At 39.6% G+C, this 21951-nt stretch overlaps 2 protein-coding genes across 4 annotated transcripts in view; one reads left to right on the forward strand and one right to left on the reverse strand.

The window, feature by feature from the left end:
* On the forward strand, window positions 1–3620 carry LOC123962765 (olfactory receptor 2A12-like). 3 transcript variants are annotated; one of them, XM_046039087.1, is made up of 6 exons: window positions 1–62; window positions 1502–1514; window positions 1627–1850; window positions 2342–2519; window positions 2635–2938; window positions 3108–3620. In XM_046039087.1, exons 3-6 carry the CDS (start codon window positions 1628–1630, stop codon window positions 3399–3401), a joined length of 999 nt encoding a protein of 332 aa, XP_045895043.1. In that variant the 5' UTR covers window positions 1–62; window positions 1502–1514; window position 1627; the 3' UTR covers window positions 3402–3620. The 3 variants fall into 3 exon arrangements, with proteins under 3 accessions (XP_045895043.1, XP_045895045.1, XP_045895044.1); XM_046039089.1 differs by having other exon boundaries at window positions 3113–3352; XM_046039088.1 differs by lacking the exon at window positions 1502–1514 and having other exon boundaries at window positions 28–62.
* A 3974-nt stretch (window positions 3621–7594) lies between these two features.
* Window positions 7595–21951, reverse strand: part of ubl3a (ubiquitin-like 3a) — a 37209-nt gene continuing 22852 nt past the window's right edge. The window contains exons 2-5 of the mRNA XM_046040447.1: window positions 14307–14415; window positions 12381–12467; window positions 11114–11191; window positions 7595–9521 (exon numbers count right to left, since the gene is read on the reverse strand). Of these exons, the coding sequence (XP_045896403.1) occupies window positions 9469–9521; window positions 11114–11191; window positions 12381–12467; window positions 14307–14415 (327 nt within the window). The 3' untranslated portion in view covers window positions 7595–9468. The remainder of the gene's footprint in view (window positions 9522–11113; window positions 11192–12380; window positions 12468–14306; window positions 14416–21951) is intronic.

The following is a 21951-nucleotide window of genomic DNA, read 5'->3' on the forward strand; positions in this document are numbered from 1 at the left end:
TTCAGCTGTATGTTTCCGTTACCAGCTTTTGCAACATGGACTGGACCAAGAGTTTCAGAGTGGTGAGTTATTAATCTGTAAAGTTTTAACTGCGTTCTGTCTCTAAATCACAGTAACAATTTTGTGTCCATTGACTGCCTGGAGGTTAGCTAATGTTTGGAAGGGAGAGGGGAGGCAGCAGGCGGACATCTTGTCACTGTGTGCTGCAGCTCAGTGTGTTTTTCCACCATTGTTCTTGAGGGTGTGTCAGACTGGTCGCTAGGCAAGCATTATGACTAGCATTTTGGTGTGACGTCACAGATGAAAAAAGGAAACAGCTGGACTAAAAACAAGCTTTTTTCAGGCAGTTCAGAGCAGTGTTTTCTGTGGGAGATGGGAACTCCTTTTGGGGTGGACTTTGGGCTGTTTCACAAACCTATTACATGCACAAAAAAGGTATATAACTCAATAAAGGAGAGGGAAAAAGCCAAAAAGTATAAATATGACCTCTTTAATATGAAATACCCTGTTTGTGTTTAATGACCAATACACATGAATTGAGTTAAAACCTGTCCACGCACATGACACGGAGATGTTGGAAATTACAACTCCCCTTGACTGAATGCTTAACAACAAGGCTTAACCTTTATTTCTTCCGTGTCGATGTGACGCATACAGGACTCAACAATTAAAGCGTACACTATCAGTTCACAGTGAGTCACAAGGGGGCAAAAATATTTCAGTTCAAGCTCAGAGATACATAGTCACCATATCAACATCTTTTTGTCAAATTTATCGAATATCTCCTCATGATCCGCTAGATGTCTGTTCTGTGTGTGCAATGAAATAACACAGACCTGGCCCTGTAAATGGGAAACAAAGTGTCTCAGACCGAGCGACACAACACAGCCATGATTGTGTGTCAGGTAACTTTCAAGTACTTGCCCACAGACATTTCAGCTTATATACGAGTTTGCCAAGATATGCTGTTTTTGTGATGTTAGCTACATTAGCAAGAGAGTTGTGTGTATCACTGTCTGAAGCAGGTGTGCTGGCTGTCACATTGAAATGAAAATACACAAAATCAATTGAGACACAATAACACATCTAACGTGCTGTTAGTTAGGAAAGTTACCTTAGCCTAGCTATATTTTTTGACAAAAGTGAAACATAAGTTGGTTTGAAAATAATTAATTTTGGCATAATGTTACATGGTTTATGGTCCATGGGAATTGCAATGAAAACAGTATTGCATTCATAAAACACTGACTTTGTGTCATCCATTTGTTTTGCATCACTGGTCAGAAAATCATTGGGATTCAGTGAAAAATAAGAGAATACAAGGGTGTGTAATATCTTACTATGATACAGTTGTTATGGGAAGGTAACTTGGATGACCTGAGTGTGCTGCTTTTTTGTCTCTACTGGGATGAAGATGTATTAACAAACTTTGCATTTCCTGCGTGTCACGAAATCTTTATAAAACTGAGAGGCTGTTGTCTGTGTTTGTCACACCATCAAGGCTGTCCGGTGAGGTAAGTACAGACATACACCTCAAACACAGTTTATAATACATTTCAAACACAATCTATCTCAGCCATTTTCTGTTCTGTACTGGCTGTATTATCTGCCTACCTCTGCCTCCAGTATGTTTCAGGTGGATGAGAACTACACCCGCGTGACAGAGTTTGTTATTGTGGGCTTCCCAAGTCTGCAGCCGGAGTATTTTGACTTAGTGGCATGGGTCTTCTTCTTCCTTTATGTGACCACAGTGGTGGGCAACCTTCTGCTACTGGTGGTTTTTGCTTTGAACCACAGTCTTCAGAAGCCCATGTACATCATCATGGTTAGCCTGGCCCTCTCAGATATTGGTAAATATGGTATTGTTTGTGTTGTATGTCATACACTGCCTAATCTCAGGAGCTAGAATATTCGGTGTGACAACCTGGATTCTGTATTTCAACAAGAGCTGCCCTCTTGATCTTTTGATGCACAGCAGTGTCTAGACTTGACCAGGAAATATGAGAGAAACAATAACAAAAACAGTAATTGAACTGCATTCAAATGGTTGTTATTGGTATAAAATTATATATTGATGTAAAAATCAATTTGGTTCCTGGTTTTATTTCCAATAACTGGTGTTAAGGATTTCGTGCTGTGTAGTGTATACCGAACCGTATGAATCTGCCTGACCTTTAGTTTGAATACACACATGTTAGTGTGACATGACATCATATGTTAGAAAATGAGTGTATTAAAATGAAAATGTTGAAGAAATTATGGATAAACATACTGTCACATGTGATCTGCTTTGCCTTGTGTTGTCTCTTTTTTCTTTTCACTTTCTTTCTTTTGCCTACAGGCTTTACCACAGTGGCTTTACCCAAACTAATTGCTCGCTACTGGTCAAATGATGGGAGTCTTGGCTTTCACACTTGCCTCTTCCAAAAGCATATGATCCATTATTTTGGTTCCTTGAACTCCCTGATTTTACTGACCATGGCCCTGGACCGATATCTTGCCGTTTGCTTTCCACTCAGGTAAAAATAAAAGCAATTTGATGAGTCTCACCTAAGTCCTGCAATTTCTCTTTTTTCTTTCCTCCTCAGTCCTCCTATCCATCACTCTTTCTCTTTCTACCTCCATTTCTCTCAGATACCCGATGATGATGACAAACAATACGATGTCAAGCCTCACACTCTTCTGCTGGGTGTTGGCGCACATCTTCCCTGGCAGTAGCAGCATCATCTTTGCCATGATGCCGTTTTGTGGGCCCAACCAAATCATAAATGCCTTCTGCGACACCTTATCTCTTACAGCTCTAGTGTGTGGGGACTCCAGCCAACAATACAGCGCTGCATTTGCTGGTGCAATGTTTATTCTTTACGGCCCTTTAGCCTTCATCATCTTCTCTTACATTTGCATCATCATCTCAATATTGCGCATGGCCAATGGACAGGTGAGACAATATTATCCTATGCTGAGATACTTTCATACTGTAATTAAGATTAGAAATTATAAGAAACATTTTGTCTTTTGCTCAGCAACTAGTTTTCTTCTAAATCTTACATTTCCTGTCTTTTTGTTTTATTATGCCCCTTTTAATCCTAAACCACTGTTCTCCTCAGGGCAGAATGAAGACCTTCTCTACCTGTGCCACCCAGGGCTGTATCATTTCTCTCTACTACATACCACGTTTCTTTGTCTACTCAACACCTTTCTTCCCTAACCTGAAAATGACCCCTGACAAGCGTATAGCCACCACCCTCATCTACAGTCTTTTCCCTCCGCTGATCAACCCGCTCATCTACTGTCTTAGAACCAAGGAGATCAAGCAAATATTGATACGCTGGGTCCAGAGACGAAGGGATGTAACGCCTACGAAGCATGGCCAAATTTTCACTGTCACCAAGTCACAATGACAAGTGGTCCGTGACCTTGTTTTGTTGCTAATAAATGTTTGCATTAGTATATATGGTAATATACATGGAAAGAGGTTCAATAGACTGGAAAAACCAAGCCAGTGTTCCCTCTTTTTGTCCTGCTTTCACTCTGTGTATGTGTACGGATAGTGTTTAAAGTCCAAAACAGAAAGCCGTTCTGCATTTACCGGTCAAGTTCATGTGTTTAAAATGCCATAACAAAAACAAAATTATTCTCTGTAAGTCTTATATTGCAAACTGAACTGTTAAGAAGTGCTATTCAGTTCTGAGTTTATGAACTCATAATGAGAGATAACACTGACATAGTTTGAAGCATCGTATTGCCTGAGTCACAATTTTGCAACACAATATGGCTGATGTGGTGGGACATCATATAATAGACATTCCATCCTCTTGTAAATCAAAACATAGAGAGAAAGAAGCTGTAGAGATATCAGATATGGCCTGTCAAAACCAAACAACAGAAGGTAGATATATTATTATTGCACAAAAAGAGAACCAAAAGAAAATGGTAAACAGGGCTAGCTATTTAGGGAGAAAAGGGACAAGAAATCTCAGAGTAGATTAATATTTAATATTAAAACTCTTCCAAACTCACACAGCTGGTTGACTTTGCACCACTGAATGTTTATTGAATTTTATTTAATGATTTAATTTTAACTAATATTATGGTGACAGAACCTCAGTGAAGGGATGTAGAGACCAATTAGCATTATTATTATTGCAGGGTGTTAAAGAGGCTCTCATAGACTTTCACTAGGCTTTTAACATTTTAAAAGAGGCCTATATATTCACACTATTCTTATTCAGTTCTTCCAAATATTAATAATAATATTATTTTAGGATTTTCAACAGGAATATATGGAATATGGCACAAGGGTGAAGTAGCCTCTACAATTCATGCACAATTATTAGGCAAGTAGGTATTCTGATTGAATCCTTATTTCTATACACATTTTCCAAACCCAAAACCACATAAACTTGAATGCTCATTGGAGTTAATCATTTCAGGAGATTTGTATTTGTGTAATGAGGGAGGGTGTGGTGAAAGTGAATCACACCTTATATCAAAATGTTCATGATTATTAGGCAGTTTCATTAACTCAAGTAAAATGAGCCAGAAAAGAGATTTAAAACTCAACTCCCAAACCTACTGACAGTTTCTGGAATATACTTTCTTCAAGCAGTGTTACAAGAAAAATTCCTCAGAATTCAACAAGGCCATGATCTTTATGTAGGACAATGATCCATCAATTGCATCCAACTACTCCACTGCTTTGCTAGCAAGCAAGGACCTCAAAGATGCCTGAATAATGACCTGGCCTCCTTCCTCACCTGACTTGAGAACTTGTGGGCCTTTCTCAAACAGAATCAGATTTACAGTCAGGGATGACAATACACCACTTTGAACAGCATTTGGGAGGCTGTGGTTGCTGCTTCAGTGAAAGTTGATAGTGAACAGATGAAGAAACTGATAGACTCCATTGATAGAAGGCTCATGAAAGTTATTGAAAAGAATAGTGGCTATTATGGTTACTAAATAATTTTGAAAGGCCAAACATTTTATTTGTCATTTTGTGTTGTAACACTTATAAAAAGAATAATGAGTAATTTCATTGCCTAATAATACTGCACACTTATAATATTCTCATGAGCAAGACGAAACTCACTTTTACTTAGTTAAAAATTTGGGTTTGAGGTTAAATTATATTTTAGATTGACTGAGAGCACTGTGGCTGTTCAACAATAAAATGTATCCAGAGGAATACAACTCACCTAATAATTGTGCACGCAGTGTAACTATATGTCATCTATGTTATTCTCTAAATTTAAAAAAAGGTTATATGCTGCTTATTTATTAAAGCACCTTCTACAGTGTGCATTTATAGCACTGGTGGTTATAATGTTGCTATACAGGTATTTTGCCAGAAGATGGCAACATCCTCAAACCTTAAAGTGGTCTGTGATGGGCCACACACTGAACAAAGAAAATCAAATTTTGCCATGCTGTTTGGTTGTTACCCATAATTATATTTTCACTTATATATTCCATCCAAACATTAGTAATTAATGAGTAATTTATGAAAGGGGTTCCCCATGAATGCCCACCCTGCCAGTCCTATTCATTTTACGTCCTGTTATTGTAGCAGACGCATGGAATCATATCGGTTTTATTAATGTTTACAGTCTAGCTGTATATGTCACTATTGTAAATGTCCTTTGAAACAATGATTTGTGTGTATAAAGAGACTGGCGTATTGTTCAGAGGCCAGGCAACAGCAATACTGAGTGGCTTAATGTCACACAAACAGAATGAGCTGTTGTGAGTGGTACTACTGTAACCACAATCCTCTCCATCTGCACACACACTCCTTCTATGTATGTGTGTGTAAATAACAGAAGAATAGTTGTATTCATGTTGAATATCTGGCCCACATTACAGTCACTGTGTGGACACAGCATGACTGCAAGGAGGAGAGAAGGGAGGGATAAAACAGGAAGGAGGAGAGAGAGAGAGGGAGAAAAACCTACACTGAAGGCAACAGAAGTGCAGTCATCATCTTTTAAAAAAATAACTTCTTTTCTTCTTTGCAAATCTGATCTACCCTCATCCTGTGCTGCTACATCAGAAAAAACCTAGACGCCAATTTTTTATTTGTTCAATTAAAAATTGTCCCTGCTGTAACGTCACATCTCTTGTTTGTTCAGTGTATCATTAGCAAAGTACATGAGGCTAAGCACGTCTGGAAACCTGCTCTTGGCTGAACAGTTCTCTGTGTTCTACACTGCTGCACTTTGGCCTACTGACTGTTGTGCAAACTGGACAAGTGACCTAACAGCATCACATGGTTGTCACAGAAAAATGACGCAGTTTAATTTTATTCATTTTTGTATTAAGACTTTATCAGCTTAAATGTTAAGTGGGTGGAAATGAAGAAATCAAATTTTTTTTTAAGACAAGCTTTAGTAAGTCTGTGATGACCCTCTGCTGATTCTCTGTAAATTGAGATTAGCTGAATCTCTTGGCTGTCAACTCACATTAAACTTATTCCTACACACAGTGCTGGAGTGTAAAGTAGGTGTACATTTTTCAGTTACCTGTACTTTATTTGAGTGTTTTTATTTTCTGCTACTGCATACTTTACACTCCATTACATTTCAGATGGAAATGTACTTTTCACTCCACTACATTTGTCTGACAGCTAGTTACTTTACGGAATAATATTTTACGTACAACACGTTTGACAATCCTACACAGTGTAAGATTTTTAGATTGCTAATTCTGACGCATTAATGCATAATTACCATTTTACTGAGCACATTTGAACTACTTCTGTGTACAGTTAGGTAGATTAAATGGCACCCAAGCTGGGGGTCATCAAATAAATCTGGGGGGTCATGAGATGAATGATGGGGCAGGAAAGAAGAAAAAACATTATTCTTTTGTCAGACTTTTTTGTAAAACCTCAATGGGCTTTAAACAGCTATTTAAATAATACAATTAGAGCATTTAAGATGTAGTGATATAAAAAGTGCAATATTTCCCTCTGACATGTAGTGAAATAGAAGTACAGTAGTATAAAATGGAAATACTCAAGTAAAGTGCCTTTAAAACATAAATAAGTACTTAATTTGAGTAAGTACTTGTTACATTCCCTAGTTCCTATAAAAAGGAAAATCACCCCAATCAGGTATAGAAAATGTTGCTAACACTTTAATGCATCAATAATAATAAATACAATGAATGTAGCATACTGTACATGATAATATGACACTATAAAAGTTATTTTGCATGAGTCAATTATTTTTGATATTTACTTTTGACTGCACTGTACTTTCACTTAGGTACAATTTTGAATGCAGAACTTTTACTTGGGATGTGAAGTATTTCCTACATAACTTCAAATGAAATGCTTCCCAAACCTAATCTGCTTCCAGCTTCCAGACTATCAAAAATAATTTCAGCAGAAATCCTTTACAATCCACTTCCATGTATTTTTCAGAAAGTCACGTCACCTCATCTGATTCAGCTGTCTGTTGAAAGTCTTGTTTACAGTCCAGTGAGGCACTTTAAATTCATTGCTGTGTGTCAGTAATAGTAGGCTGTCAAAATCATGTGATACTCAAAAGAGATTTCCGATTTATGTGTGGTAAATCATGACAAAAGGCAGTGCACTTCAATAACCTTTATTTAGATTACAGATGTATTCCATTTTGAAGTTTGGAGGGGGGAGGGAGGGAGCATTAGTGCTATTTACAATTTTTTGAAAACATTTATCTCTGTACAGATTTGAACCCTGATCAATATAAACAATATTTTTTTAAGACCTAGTGCTGTTACAAAGCAAATCTTTAAAGCAAAAAACCACAAAGAAAAAGGATTACATTAAATTATAAACAGAAAAAAAAAAAAAAGAACACCAAAAGAAACAAAATAAAATTACAGTCAATGGATAATTAGGGAGGTTTTGCTGCTGTTAAGCACAAGACATTGTCAGCGAGTGACTGTGAACTGGCTAGAAGCTAACCATATACACAATCATAGACTAAACACCAATATACTGTATATCAACAAGATCTAGAGTCATCATGTTCTATATAAGATTCATATTAAATATCTTCTACATATTACCTTCGTTTGGAACATTACTTCCATTGGAAAAATATAAAATAAAACAAAAAACGTTTTATACATTTTTATTAATCTGATGAAGGAGCACATGCTTCAGTTGTGCAAAATGGACTTATTAATGCGGAGAGGGAATTAAGGAGAGTAGGAAGCGAATTAAGACAAATAGGGAACATTTTCATTCCGTGTTCATTTCCCTGCTTAAACAGCAATTCTCAAGAGACAGACCCTTCACAACACTGTTTTTAAAAAAGAGCACAATGAGCCTTTCCTCGCAAGGAGAGGGATGGTACATCGGGGAGGGTGGGGACTGACATGACGTTTTATTAATCACAACACTGGTCGGTCAGTAAAATGCATGGACTGTAAAAACACAGCCACAAATGTCATGGACAAACAAATAACCAAAATACAACCGCCACTGGTTATTTGTCTGTTTGTTTGGCTAAAATATGATGACTGAAAGAGTAGGATGTGTTCGGTCTGTACAGCGCTCTGCAGACTAAAAGAATAATTTCTCTGCTGTGACCTTTAAGGGCACATGCAGAGGAGGGCAGTAAAAAGGACACAGGTGTGTGTATATGTCTGTGTGTGTGTATATATATATATATATATATATGTTTCCGCAATTTCCCCACTGTGGGACAAATAAAGGTTTTCTTATCTTGTGTGTATATGTGTCCTAGTTTGAGTTCTCTGATCAGGCACGTCTAAGCTTCGTCTGCTGCACCAAGGGAGATCACACAAGCACATATGGTTGGATGTGTAGACAGGGTATGTGTGTGTATATGTGTGTGTTGGTATGTTGTTAGTGGTTAAAAATGTCAGTGGTCTGTATGAGAAAACAAGGCCACACACACAAACTTGGGCACTGCATTAATTACTGTGACAACCAGCAAGAATGAGGAGCCAGTTAGAACACTTTTTAACAGCCTGGCTGAGGGTGGCTAGCCAAGATGTGTATGTTTAGTGTGTGTGTGTGTGTGTGTGTGTGTGTGTGTGTGTGTGTGTGTGTGTGTGTGTGTGTGTGTGTTATGGCAGAAGGCTTAAAAAGGTGTGCATTAAGAAAAAAAGAAAAATATACACATGCAATTCCAGTTCCTTCCTCTGATTCTCAGTTATGATAACAAATCAAGTACAACAAAGGAATCAGCTCTATCATTAATCAATTTCCTGCTCCTCAACTCTGCGTCCTGGATCAGCCTGAGCCTGCTGTCTACTTTCTATGTCTGTGTGAGTGTGTGAGAGAGGGGGAAAAAAGAGAAGTGTGTGTGTGTGTGTGTGTGTGTGTGTTTGTCTGAAAGCATATCCGCATAGTGGACAGGCTCCAGGACAGGGGACAAGCTTGTTAGGTCCAGGATTGTTGAGGACGAGAACGGATGAGAAGGATGGAGGGCCGGCGGTGGAGGCATGTATTTACAGAATGACACAGCAGTTACTCTCCCCGGTCTTCTCTCTGTTCCTCTGACCTGGGAACACACACACATCATCATCATCAAGACACACACATCATCATCATCATGACACACACTGACATATATAAATACTGTGTGTATATATATACACACACACACAGGTGCTGGTCATATAATTAGAATATCATCAAAAAGTTGATTTATTTCAGTAATTCCATTCAAAAAGTGAAACTTGTATAATGTATACATTCATTCCACACAGACTGATATATTTCAAGTGTTCATTCCTTTTAATTTTGATGATTATAACTGACAACTAATGAAAATCCCAAAATCAGTATCTCAGAAAATTAGAATATTGTGAAAAGGTTCAATATTGAAGACAGCTGTCCAAAAGACGACCATTGACACCTTGCACAAGGAGGGCAAGACACAAAAGGTCATTGCTAAAGAGGCTGGCTGTTCACAGAGCTCTGTGTCCAAGCACATTAATAGAGAGGTGAAGGGAAAGAAAAGATGTGGTAGAAAAAAAGTGTACAAGCAATAGGGATAACCGCACCCTGGAGAGGATTGTGAAACAAAACCCATTCAAAAATGTGGGGGAGATTCACAAAGAGTGGACTGCAGCTGGAGTCAGTGCTTCAAGAACCACCACGTACAAACGTATGCAAGGCATGGGTTTCAGCTGTTGCATTCCTTGTGTCAAACCACTCTTGAACAAGACACAGCATCAGAAGCGTCTCGCCTGGACTAAAGACAAAAAGGACTGGACTGCTGCTGAGTGGTCCAAAGTTATGTTCTCTGATGAAAGTAAATTTTGCATTTCCTTTGGAAATCAAGGTCCCAGAGTCTGGAGGAAGAGAGGAGAGGCACAGAATCCACGTTGCTTGAAGTCCAGTGTAAAATTTCCGCCGTGTACAGCCGCCGCCGCCTGTGTCGATCTGGCTGGCGCCATGATCTGCCAGTTTCATAAGGGTCATGCGGCAAAAAAAGTTTAGGTGCTAAGTTGGCAAACACACACTCCTGGTAAATTACTTTATAATGTGAACGCCGTATTTTTAGCATTCCAGTGTGCAGCACTGATGAGCCTTCGAACTTCATCTCTTTACTGAAACTGGACTTCCTGGATAGTATTTCATGTCCCATGTACCTGAAGCAACATGGCCACTCAGTTTTGCTGGACTAGTCTAACTGTTTCTATTGTAAAAGTCAGAGACACCAACAAACAGGTTTTCTTCTGGCGTAAACTCAGATGATTATGTTTTTCTTGCTACCTTAACATGGGATTTTTTTTTATCCATAAATAGCTAATGGAAGATGGTCAATAACTAGAGCACTCTGTGCAAACAGTGAACTTAGATGTCAATCTGAAGTCTATTCGTCACATTTGAAATCAGCCCCAATTACCTTCTACTACACTGTCACAAAGACCGGTCACCTTATATGATTTATTTTAGCGGTATGTTCAACACAGTGCGCTGTATCTTGGGGATACACTTAAGGGAGCCAATTATTTGCACCAATGGCTGTTCCTAAAACAGAAGCCATGTGTAGAGATAAATAACTGCTGGGAGCAAAACGTTTAAAGTTGTTGAGCGTGTGAAAGGCCTACTGAGAGGAAAGAAAGGAGACGGAGAGCTGGTTACCTTGGGAATTTGGCTCAGGCAAAGTCTCTCTGGCAACTAAATGCATCACTGTGGTCTTCCCCAAGGGCAGTTTGAGAGCTAGCAGGGGAGAAAAGAGAGAGAGAGGGAAAAAGGTTGTTCAGTGAGCTACAGTACATCTGTTTACAAGGTCATTCACCATCACTATTACTAGTACAAGTTATGCTACACTGGAAAGAGCTGGGCAACATCGAAGCTACAATAGAGATGAAAAGCTACAATCTACATTTTAGCTATTTCATGAAATAATAAACTATTGCTGAAGGAGTCAAAATATTTGACTGTGAGGTGATTTTGCTGCAGACTAATCTGTTGCAGGTAAGGAACGGGCCTGAAACCTTTCTGTAAACGAATGTCAGTTTTTTCACACAGGGTGATCGGCTGTTCCTAAAATGTCAAATGTATGACTGTGATTTATCTAAAGCTATTAGGGAGCTGATTTTTACGGCAAAATGAATGGAAATCAATGGCTGCCAGGAAGCTAAGCAAAACGTATTGTATTCTAACTACTGTATGCTTTGTAATATTACAAGTGGAACTAATCCCACTGTGATATTTGATGGAAAAAAAATAAACTACATGAAGGTTATTACATTCCTCAACACATTGCACACATTATAGTTGATGTCTTACTTGTAATATTTGTAACTCCCCCAAAACTGCTTATCAATCACTTCAAGTGTGTTGTGTTTACACTTCAAAACCACAGGGAGTTTTGACTCGACTTTAATAAGAGGATTCTGTGTCAGCGGGCAAACATGTTAAACCACCGATAAGGGAATTATCAGATAGATGGCAGTAATGGGATGAGTGTAAAAGGTTTAGGGACGGCCATAACCCCATTAACCACACAAAAAACAGTCAAATCAAAATTGGGTTAAGTAGACGAAAAAGCCTAAAAGCCAGGGAGCAGTGAAGTGGGACATCGTCTTTTTCTCTTCACTTATGGCATTCATTTTCATGATCCCTCCCCTACCTCCTCCCCCCTCCCCCCAACGTCCCTTTTCTGTCTGTTCTTTGTGCTGCTACTCTAACGACGGTCTTGCCCCTTTCCTGACCGGTCTCTTTTTGCTATATTTCCTCTCTCCTCCCTCTCTCCCGTCAAAGCAGGCTTGTCCAGAGCACTGAGGTACCTCTGTTCGGCGGCTCAGGAAAGGGATGAGAACAGCAAAGAACTTTCCAGCAACACTCTGCTGTGATTTTGGGTGCACGTCTACGAGCAGGAGGTGTACTTTCTGTGTTTTCTCACCTCCTAGTGTTACGTTGCCGTGTAGAAAGCGGCCCTGGTAGATCAGCCTCAGGATGTTAGGACTGCTGACCTGCTCTTCTTCCCAGTCTGAAAGGGTAAAAAAAAGGACAGAGACAGAGGGGAAGAGAGAAAAATTAACATGGAGAAAGACAGATGACCATCTTCATGTATTTTCCCCTGCCTGCACATCTCTTTCTCAATATTGTTTTTGTCTAAATTTCCACATTATGTGACCTCTTTCTCATAAAACATCCTCCTCATCATTATTGTATAATCTATAATTTATAAACAGAACAGGCAGGTTCAGTAATTACATTTCACAACCTTTTTATTGCTACTTTTGATTGAATTTGCTCTAAACAAAGTGAAGGTATAAGTAAGGAATTTAATTGTTATGGGACTCTGACTAACACATGATGAAAAGTTTTTAATTCAAAACTACTCCGTTAGCCCTGTTCTGTGTCAATGTCATTTTCTGTACACAGTGAATAGATAAGAAATCAGTCATTGCATGGTGTAACAAAAACACCCCCAACAAACGCACTGAAGATATTTTGAGACATTTAGGGCCTTTATTTCAGACCATTACATTCAGAATGTATAATAATGTGAGCTTTGTGGGATGCACTACAGAATGTGAGAGACATTCAAAGCAAAAGAACACGAGGTGTGGCTTGGGAAGAGCAAAAGACAAAAGTGAAGGCATCAAATGAGAGGGAAAACAACGGGGGGAGTTGCATGGCAGCAGAGTCTGGCCGCCAGATGTTTGTCTCCGGCTGAGCGGAGGGTGTTGGTGCTGACTGAGGGCCTGCTCTGGGTCTCACAGGGTTCAGATCTGTTGTCTGGGAGGAGCACAGGGCGCGTCCAAAACTGAAAGAACTGAAAGGACTGAAAGGGAATCTCCTCTTGTCACGGAGTTCATCAGTATAATCTATAGTTTTTCATGCACTTGTGGCCTTCTCTTAACTGCACTACATTCAAAGCATCATAGGAAAAGTCTGTTCAGATTTAAAGGTGGTGTAAGGTCGGCAGTATCAAATGAATTGTGACACTGGCGTAGCAGCGTTTAGGGAGTGGGTGTATTACAGAGAGGTAGTGGCTGTTCCCACATTCCTTTATGAAATGATAATCAGCCTGAAAGGAGGAGCGCACTCTAATTACCCTGCACCAAAGATTGGCACATTCCCACACTGCTATACAGATATTCATCAGCAGTAGGTTTGAATGTGATCTCAACTCTCTGGATACACCGTGTAGCTCCTCAGCCGCCTTTATCTTTGTTGTAAAAAATTAAAATAAAAAATACAGCCAAGGTAAGTCAGATCATCTGGTTTCAAAGTGCATTAGCAGCTACACTGTTAGCAATTACTGCTCATGCACACACACTGGGGCTGTGCTTACACAATATTACAAAATATCACAAAATGGTCAACAGGATATAATCTATGTGCAGAATTTGGGGGAAAAGTCACATTAAGTATACTCTACCAAATACCTTCCTAAATCTGGTAAATGTTTACACTTAGCAGTTAATGTGAAGCAGACATGCTAGTCATAGTAAGGCAAGGATATTGTGCTTTTTACTTGTAATAAAGTTGTAAACTATATTATCAGTTAAAAACATATGATGCATCACAGATTAAACTACCTAACTTAATACAAAGTTGCTAAAATTATACAATAGACAGATGTTAGTAATCTGCATATTGCTTACTTTTGTGCATTTTGCTGCTACATATTTTTACTTAAGTAGGATTTTGAATGCAGGACATTTAGTGGAGTATTTATATGTTGTTGTATTGTTAACATAGATAATATTGTTATTATAGATAAAGAAATTAGTAGACCTTTAAGTCACTTGATACTCATTCAAATCAGCTGCTTATCAACTGCCAATCACTGATGTATCTAAATGGAGCTACTCACCCATCGGCCAGTTGTCATAGACGTGTTTGGCAATGTCTGCTGCCGAGTCGTTGGGAGAGAAGAGGAATTCTTTCGTCTTCCCGCTGACTAAAATAAGCCGCAGGTTTATCTAAAACACAGATAAAAACAAGATAGAAATGTTAGAACTGTATGTGAGAAACGGACACATCAAATGGAACATAACACAAGCAACGGTCCCATATGTCACATTAAACACAGTCAAATCAGGAAGCACGCAGGTTCAAGTTAAGTCGTCTAATAGGAAACAGGAGAAGGATATGAGGGCCCTGAGGAGTGTCCTTCCGCAAGATCAACTCCCATCTGTCTCTCCAACTTCCTCTCCTCCTCACTTTTCTCTCATTCCCGCTAACTCTCTGTTTCGTTGTCTTTGGTTCCCAGTCCTGTCCCTTACTGGCAGTTTGTCTCCTTCTCGTCTTTACCACTCACAAGCCAGATGTTTTGCCTTTTTCCTTAGTCTGTAGAAGAAACCCCACGTGTAATTGTTATGAAAATGTACATTATTATGAGACTAAAATTAAAGTTTCACTGCAACATCACTGCAAATTAGATGTTTCTCCATTTATACATTTTTATTGCTTTTTAAAAAGAAAAACTGTATTGCATTTGCATAAGGTTAACTTCCTGGATAGGAGTACACTATTAAAAGTGAAATGTGGTAATGTGGAAATGTGAAAAGTAAATTTAGATTGTTATGATTTATGAATGACACTGGGTATGTTTGTAATTTCAACACAACCAAACGTAGCTCTCATAGTGAAAAACAGCCCACTAAACATGAACACAGTTACAACGTCTAGTCTTGGAACATTAAAGGCTGTTAAAATGTGCAACCTGCCCTGAATAGCTTATCCCAGCAGTCAGTGGTGACAGCCAAGTATACTAATAAATCAGTAATAGTGTGAGACCCTGAATGTGCATGTCTTCTCTCTTCGATCCCCTTTAAATGGAGGTCAGAGGTCAGAGTCAGCGACTGAAAAAGCGTCTCTGGAGCAGCTAGGGAATTGTCATTGTGAGGCGTACAACATTTTAAAGGTGGAAACAAGACAAATGGACATTCATCAGAAACTGCTGGCCTTACTAATTTATGCTGCATTTCTGCACAGAAAACCTTTCATTGTAAATGAAATGGCAGATGGAGAGATGACTGCAACAAGGACTGTAAACTCTTCAGTGAGAACAGGAGTTGAACTATATTGTTGTCACTCACAGCACACTGCGCTATTGATTACTCTCTATTTTCTTATATTTAATTATCATTTCTCCCACTATACATTCTCAATGGTCACACCACTTGTAAGAATAAAAAAAGCAAACATTATACACTAAGGCAATACAAGTCCCAGATTACTAACATACCCTGGAGCATCACACAGGCTACTTTAAAAACTACATCCTTCCATAATATGAAACTACAAAGCAAGAGAAAAGAAAAGAAAGAAATATCTATATGTATACATCAGCACACATACTGTACATTGTGCACAGGCTACTTACATACATACCTACACACATTCCTACCTATTACATCCCCACACACCCAACAAAGAGGCCACTCCTAACTTTTGAGTGTCCTATGAGTGCACATACCTACTAGCATACCGTGCATACACAGTTGAACAAGTTATTATTTAACTGGCATGTTGTGTGTAGCAGCCGTACAGTACGCCTTTAAGAGACACAGCAAAGGTCTGTGGTGTGTGTTTGCTTTTGCTTACTGTGTATGTGTGTCTGGCCTGCAGTCCGCGCATGGCACAGGCACGTGTGTGTCATTGTTTCTAGTGTGTTTCCATGTGCAGAGCGTCTGTTAGCCCTCTATACCGACACACACACACACACGTGTATACATATGCACGCATACTCACAGACAGACCCGGCTGCTGTGATGTAACAGAGCTAACACCAAGGGATTGAAACCGAGATCTCTGTAAGCCCGTTATCAAATCAGCTTATAGGTTTAAGAATGGAAGAGCCATACAGAGACGCATACATATATACAGAAAAAGACATACTCATACACTGACCTCAACACTGACCCCACAAACACACAGATCATATGGGTAAAGCTACTTGAAAGAGATCAGATGAACTTGATAGCTTTGAGCTTCCATTTTTGTTTATTTGTGCATATGCAGAATACTCTGGTCCATAAATACACACTGTATGCAAACACATGCATCCGGGTGAAGAGTACACTCATTACTTTACATTGTAGCAAAGTGTCATTTTTTTCAGTGTTGTCACATGAAAAGATATAATCAAATATTTACAAAAATGTGAGGGGTGTACTCACTTTTGTGATTACGCTGTGTATATATATTTAAACTAGTGTGGGGCAACGATTAAAAATTTTTATCGCAATTAATCTTTCTGCGATTTCGTGTTAGGCACAAAATTGAATAATGAATTCTAAAGTAGTGTATTGCTCACTTTTATTGAAATGTACCAGTATGTACAAAAAAGTGCAATAATAATAGTGGTTTTTACCAGCAGTATTCCCTTTTAGGGAAGGATTTTGGAAAATAATCTAAGTACGATTTTTTTTACCACTATTGCGACTGCGATTTAATACTATTTATATTATTATTTTTAAGCTCTTTATCTTCTGTATTACTCAAAATGGCCATCAATAAATCAGTGTGTAGTATGACCAACACATTATTAGATAGAAACATACACTGTTCTTTCTTTCCTGTGTTATGATGAAATTAGATGATGCTTGAATTGCATGAATTATAAAATGTAGATGTAAATGTAGGTGGAGTCCATCCATCCATTGTCAACCGCTTATCCTGCGTACAGGGTTGTGGGGGGCTGGAGCCAATCCCAGCTGACCTTGGGGCGAAGGCAGGGTACACCCTGGACAGGTCACCACACAGTAAAGACAGTAAAGTTTGTGCAGTGTCAGGTTCTGTCAAGCCTGAGGCCATTGTACAACAAGTCACGGTGCAGTGTAACGTGCCATGTTCATGCTTCCTCTCTGCAGACTGCTTTACTCTCGCATGTCATGTGACCACAGCGTAATCACAGCCTTTGCGATTACAAAATCTCATTCTATCATATCGTGATAATATCGCAAATGCAATTCCCTACACAGTAGCAATAAGATATTTCTTGTAAATCTCAACTTAAACATTAATGTAATCAAATCAAATATAAAACCTAAGCTATTTGTCACTGCCAGCGTATTACCTTTTATCTAGCTTGTTTAAACAAGGTACCATCAGAGTCCAGAGCCACGATCATAACATAACTGGCACCTTCTGAGCAACAGGTTAACATATATAAATCTGTTTTCTTGTTTTTTTCCTGAACAGGTATCAGCAGAAACATTTATCTTTTATCAGGGAGCAGGATAAACAGTCTATGTTCAGTAGCAAGTGTCCCTGTTAGAGTGAGGTGAAGAGGTTGAGCACAAGGCGTAGCCACAAGCGGCCATGTTCCCATGAAACTGTTTTGATCGCCACACGCACACACCTGCTGCCGAAGTAGAATTGTCTTGAACTTTTTGTATGCAACGCGCTACACAAATCATTGGAAGAGAGACTGATCCTTGCTGTTTGTGTGCTTGTGAGTTTTACTAATCAGTATGCAGTGTGTAGCTATCCACTTCACTATGGCATTTCTTCGCATGTCTTGCTTTTGTTTATCTACTTGTCCCACACACTGCATCCAATGTTGTCTGCCGAAGCCTCCCTCCACTGCTTGTATGGGTGGGTGATTTGCAGGCTGATCAACATCCCACCCCTCCTGTGACCCACGGTTTGACTGTATGTGTATTCAGAGCCAGTGAGCAACGGACTTTCAAAATCATGATAATAAAAACTGCATCAACATGTGATAAAATAATTGTTGGCGTTAAATAATTAATTAATGCGTTAACGTGTTAACAAGCAAGAGTTTCAGTGGTAAGTTATTCATTTGTTACAAATTTATCCTTCAAATGTAACATTTTAACTTTGCACTGTCTCTACACCACAATAGCAACTTTATGTCCATTGACTGCCTAACGTCAGAGACGTTTTAACGGCAAAGATGGTGGTTATCCCGCCCCTCCCACTAGTCTGCTTTTAACAGCCAAAGTGGGAAACCGGCCAATTGTGTGGTTCCACTGTCTGGGTCTGTTTTACTTCTACTGTGCATGTGTGGTAGTAGTGACGCATACCTAGTATAATCTAATATACTGCAAGTATAATCAGTTGGGAAAAACTCTTTTTCAACGTTATTTTTGAGCAAAGTTGTCAAACTTCAGGGATTTTTATTAGATTTTACTGCTGATTCTAGTCATGTAGTTTTTATGTCCCGGTGACCAGTTTAAGTGCAGTTCTGGATCTCTCCGCATTAATTCAGATAGGAGCCTGGTCTTGTTAGTCCAAAATAGCTGCCTGGAGGCGTTGCCTAGATGGCGGCCGAGTGGCATGACTTGCCTATGAGGACTTTGCTAACATTCAGTAGGGAGAGTGGGGGTGAGGGGAGGCAGCAGGCAGACGTCTTGTCACTATGTGTGCTGCAGCTCAGTGTGTTTCTCCACCAGTGTTTTTGAGGGTGTGCCTGACTAGCCGCTAGGTGAGCACTAAACACTTGTAACAAAGTGACTCAACTTGTTCACGGAAGTAAAGACTGGACTACAATTGAGGTGTTTTCAGGCAGTTCAGGAGCAGTGTTTTCTGTGGTAGATGGTAACTCCCTTTGGGATGAACATTGCAAACCTATTACATGTACACAAAAAACATATATAACACAATAAATGAAAGGGGAAAAGTCCAAAAGCATAATATGACCTTTAAGACAAACCATATTTGAGAATAACTGAGAATAAGACAGAAATAATGAGGGAGGAAACACACAGAGGAAGCCCCTTTACATAAGCAAGGTCTGGTTCCTTCTCTGGTTGAACACCTGGCGGTTACCATGGTGTCACCATGGCGATGGCCAGTGGTGGGTGGCTTAACCTGATAACATCTACAAGAAAGCTTTAGCCTTACCCCCGCCCCACTTCCCTCCTAACCATTTCCCACTGAGGCACATCTTATTGTCTTCCTCTCTGCACCCCTGCCTTGTTTTGTCTCTCTCGTCCACTCTGTCAATCTCTCACTCTGCAGAGTGGAGGAATGTACAAGGCCAGAATCACAAGAGGCACCGAGCTAGCTTCAATTAAACAAGGTAAACTCTCTCCTCTTATCAACCAGCACAACCTCACTCTCATTATTTGCTTCTCTCCCCCTTTCCATCCGTCTTTCGCAGGTCACTTTCTCTCTCATTTTCTTCAGAGACAAATCTACATAGAAAATAGAAAGACACGTAATAGATGCAGATGCTTCCATACAAGGTACAAAGGTAAGTGAATGGTTTAATAAGTATGCAAATCATATGCCAAGGCTTTCTCAGTCATCAGATCTTCACACAAATGAACACCTACAAGAGATCCTACGTGCTAGCCAGCGCTCTCCACCAGCATCATCAAAACACAAAATTAGGGCACATGTTTGCAAAGAATGGTTTTCAAACCTCACGTAGAGTTCAGGGGCATGCAGAATCAATGCCATGTAACACTGAAGCTGTTCTGTTGCTATACTGGGACACCTTATGTTGTCTTTTCCTTCAGTTTGTGTCTCTACAGGTGAGCTTTTGCTTTCCATTTTTTTTCTTTTTCCTCACGTCACCCTTTATTATGAATTGAAATTTTACCTGAAACAAGGTCTTAACTCTATCTTGCTCTTTTTTCCCCCTCGCCCTGCCCCCTCTCCCTGTGGGGGTCGATGTGCCTTCTCCCTGGACTCTCTTCTGCAGAGGGGCTGGTAATGAGGTTTCACAGCCAGCTCAGGGAACTTAATTAAATTATTACCATCTACTCTCTGTAACGAATACAACAGCTCCAGGTACAGGGAGCGCCGCGCATTCATGCATAAACATACATGTACGGTACACACACACATATCTGCAGACAAACACACACGCCCTTGCCTACAGCCAGTCTAACTCTGAGCTCAGGATGTCAGAAATCAGTTGTATGAAAGCTTCGTCAGTTTGCAGAGCTTGTCGAGGACTGGAAGAAGCACCATAGTGAGTGTTACACTTCGGCTCACTTAGGCTCTGGTGTCAGAATTCTGAAATACCCCTGGTGCAGCGGCTTCTATTCCCGAAAACAATAAAAAAAAAAAAAGGAACCAGCTACTTGTGGATGAAATCGGTGACACAGCTCCCTGCTCATCAAGCCTCCACTGCAGACCAGACATTCAGACAGACGACTACAATAATGTGACCCTGCTGCAAAGCACTGCCATGGTGTAAACATGTGAAGTAAGCAAACCCTCATGGCTAAATACTATTTGCACACGGAGAACAGGAAATTCAATGCCATCTATAATTATGCCTCCCTGACTACCGCTCTCAACTCTTTCTCAAGGCAATTGTGTGTGTGTGTGTGTGTGTGTGTGTGTGTGTGTGTGTGTGTGTGTGTGTGTGTGTGTGTGTGTGTGTGTTGATGTGTGCTTCTGTTTATAAGTGCATTTAAGAGTATTGCTGCTCTTTAGACCCTCTGCAGCAGTCAACAAATTATAGAGTGGGAAGCCTTCCTGTGGGAATATATTAGAGCAGCTTTATAGGTAGTCTACGCAGTAAGGTTGGCTGCTGCTGTCTGTGTGGATTCCTAACTGTATGAATGAATTCAGGAGAGGAGGTGGGTGATTAGACTGACGGGGTCTGTTTTAAAACAAGCCAGCTAGATCCAGAAGCCAGTCTGCTTTGACTTGCCCACTCAATCGAAGAAAATTCAACAGTAAGCGCAAGAATACAGCTACACAGCACTTTGAGAATACACTCCTGCATGAATCATCAGACGCTGATTTTATTGATAATTACTTGTAGGCCCTTGTCTTTCTGGCTGTGAAACTAATTTAAATGCATGTTATTAACAGCTACAAAACAGGAGACATAATAACGTTGCGACTTGTTTTATAAGACAAACTGTGAACTAAGAAACAGAAGAAAAGGGGCAGCCTGAAAGACACTGCCACTCCCATTTTTTTTAAATTGGTCAATAAAACGGCTTTGCAAGCTTACCGTGATTTTGCAAACGCATAAAGAGTTAAGCAATTATTAGCTCCCATTAGAGCACATACTCTATTATGGAGTCATTGTTTTCTTCAATTAAAAACACACTGAAAAGGGTGTTTATAGAGAGTCACTGTACATGATGTAACGGCAGGCTGAATGCACGTACCAGAAGCTGCGGCTTCATTTCCTCAGACGTTACGACAGCGAGAGCTCACAGGAACATAAACTCTTTTCATTTGTATAGTCTCATTATGAGTTTCACACATTTAGTACAATATTACAGAGTTCCTTTGTTTGCTTGTGTGCGTTCCTTCCAATTGTGTGCACACATACACACAGACAGAGCAGTTATGCAACAGCGGCCCATGATAGTGTGATACGGGAAACAAAGCCTAAGGCGAGGATTTGTAATCTCACTATGTGTGATTATGTGTTACTCACAGGGTTGGGGGTAGTGCATTACTGCAATCTGTTTTTAGGTACTTTCTCAAACTTAATTTTTTTTTTACTTCTATTTTGCTTCCTCAAAATGTGATCTCTAATATTTTTGTAAGACCTAGCAGATTACTGA

The sequence above is a fragment of the Micropterus dolomieu genome, linkage group LG23, assembly GCF_021292245.1.
Source record: "Micropterus dolomieu isolate WLL.071019.BEF.003 ecotype Adirondacks linkage group LG23, ASM2129224v1, whole genome shotgun sequence".
Lineage (NCBI taxonomy): Eukaryota > Metazoa > Chordata > Actinopteri > Centrarchiformes > Centrarchidae > Micropterus > Micropterus dolomieu.

What these genes read in the sequence shown, in the direction of transcription:
- LOC123962765 (XM_046039087.1), top strand. Translation starts at nt 1,628, where the DNA reads ATGTTTCAGGTGGATGAGAACTACACCCGCGTGACAGAGTTTGTTATT. An exon ending in CCTGGCCCTCTCAGATATTG is followed by an intron (nt 1,851 to 2,341) that starts GTAAATATGGTA and finishes TTTTGCCTACAG; the next exon opens with GCTTTACCACAGTGGCTTTA. An exon ending in TGCGCATGGCCAATGGACAG is followed by an intron (nt 2,939 to 3,107) that starts GTGAGACAATAT and finishes TGTTCTCCTCAG; the next exon opens with GGCAGAATGAAGACCTTCTC.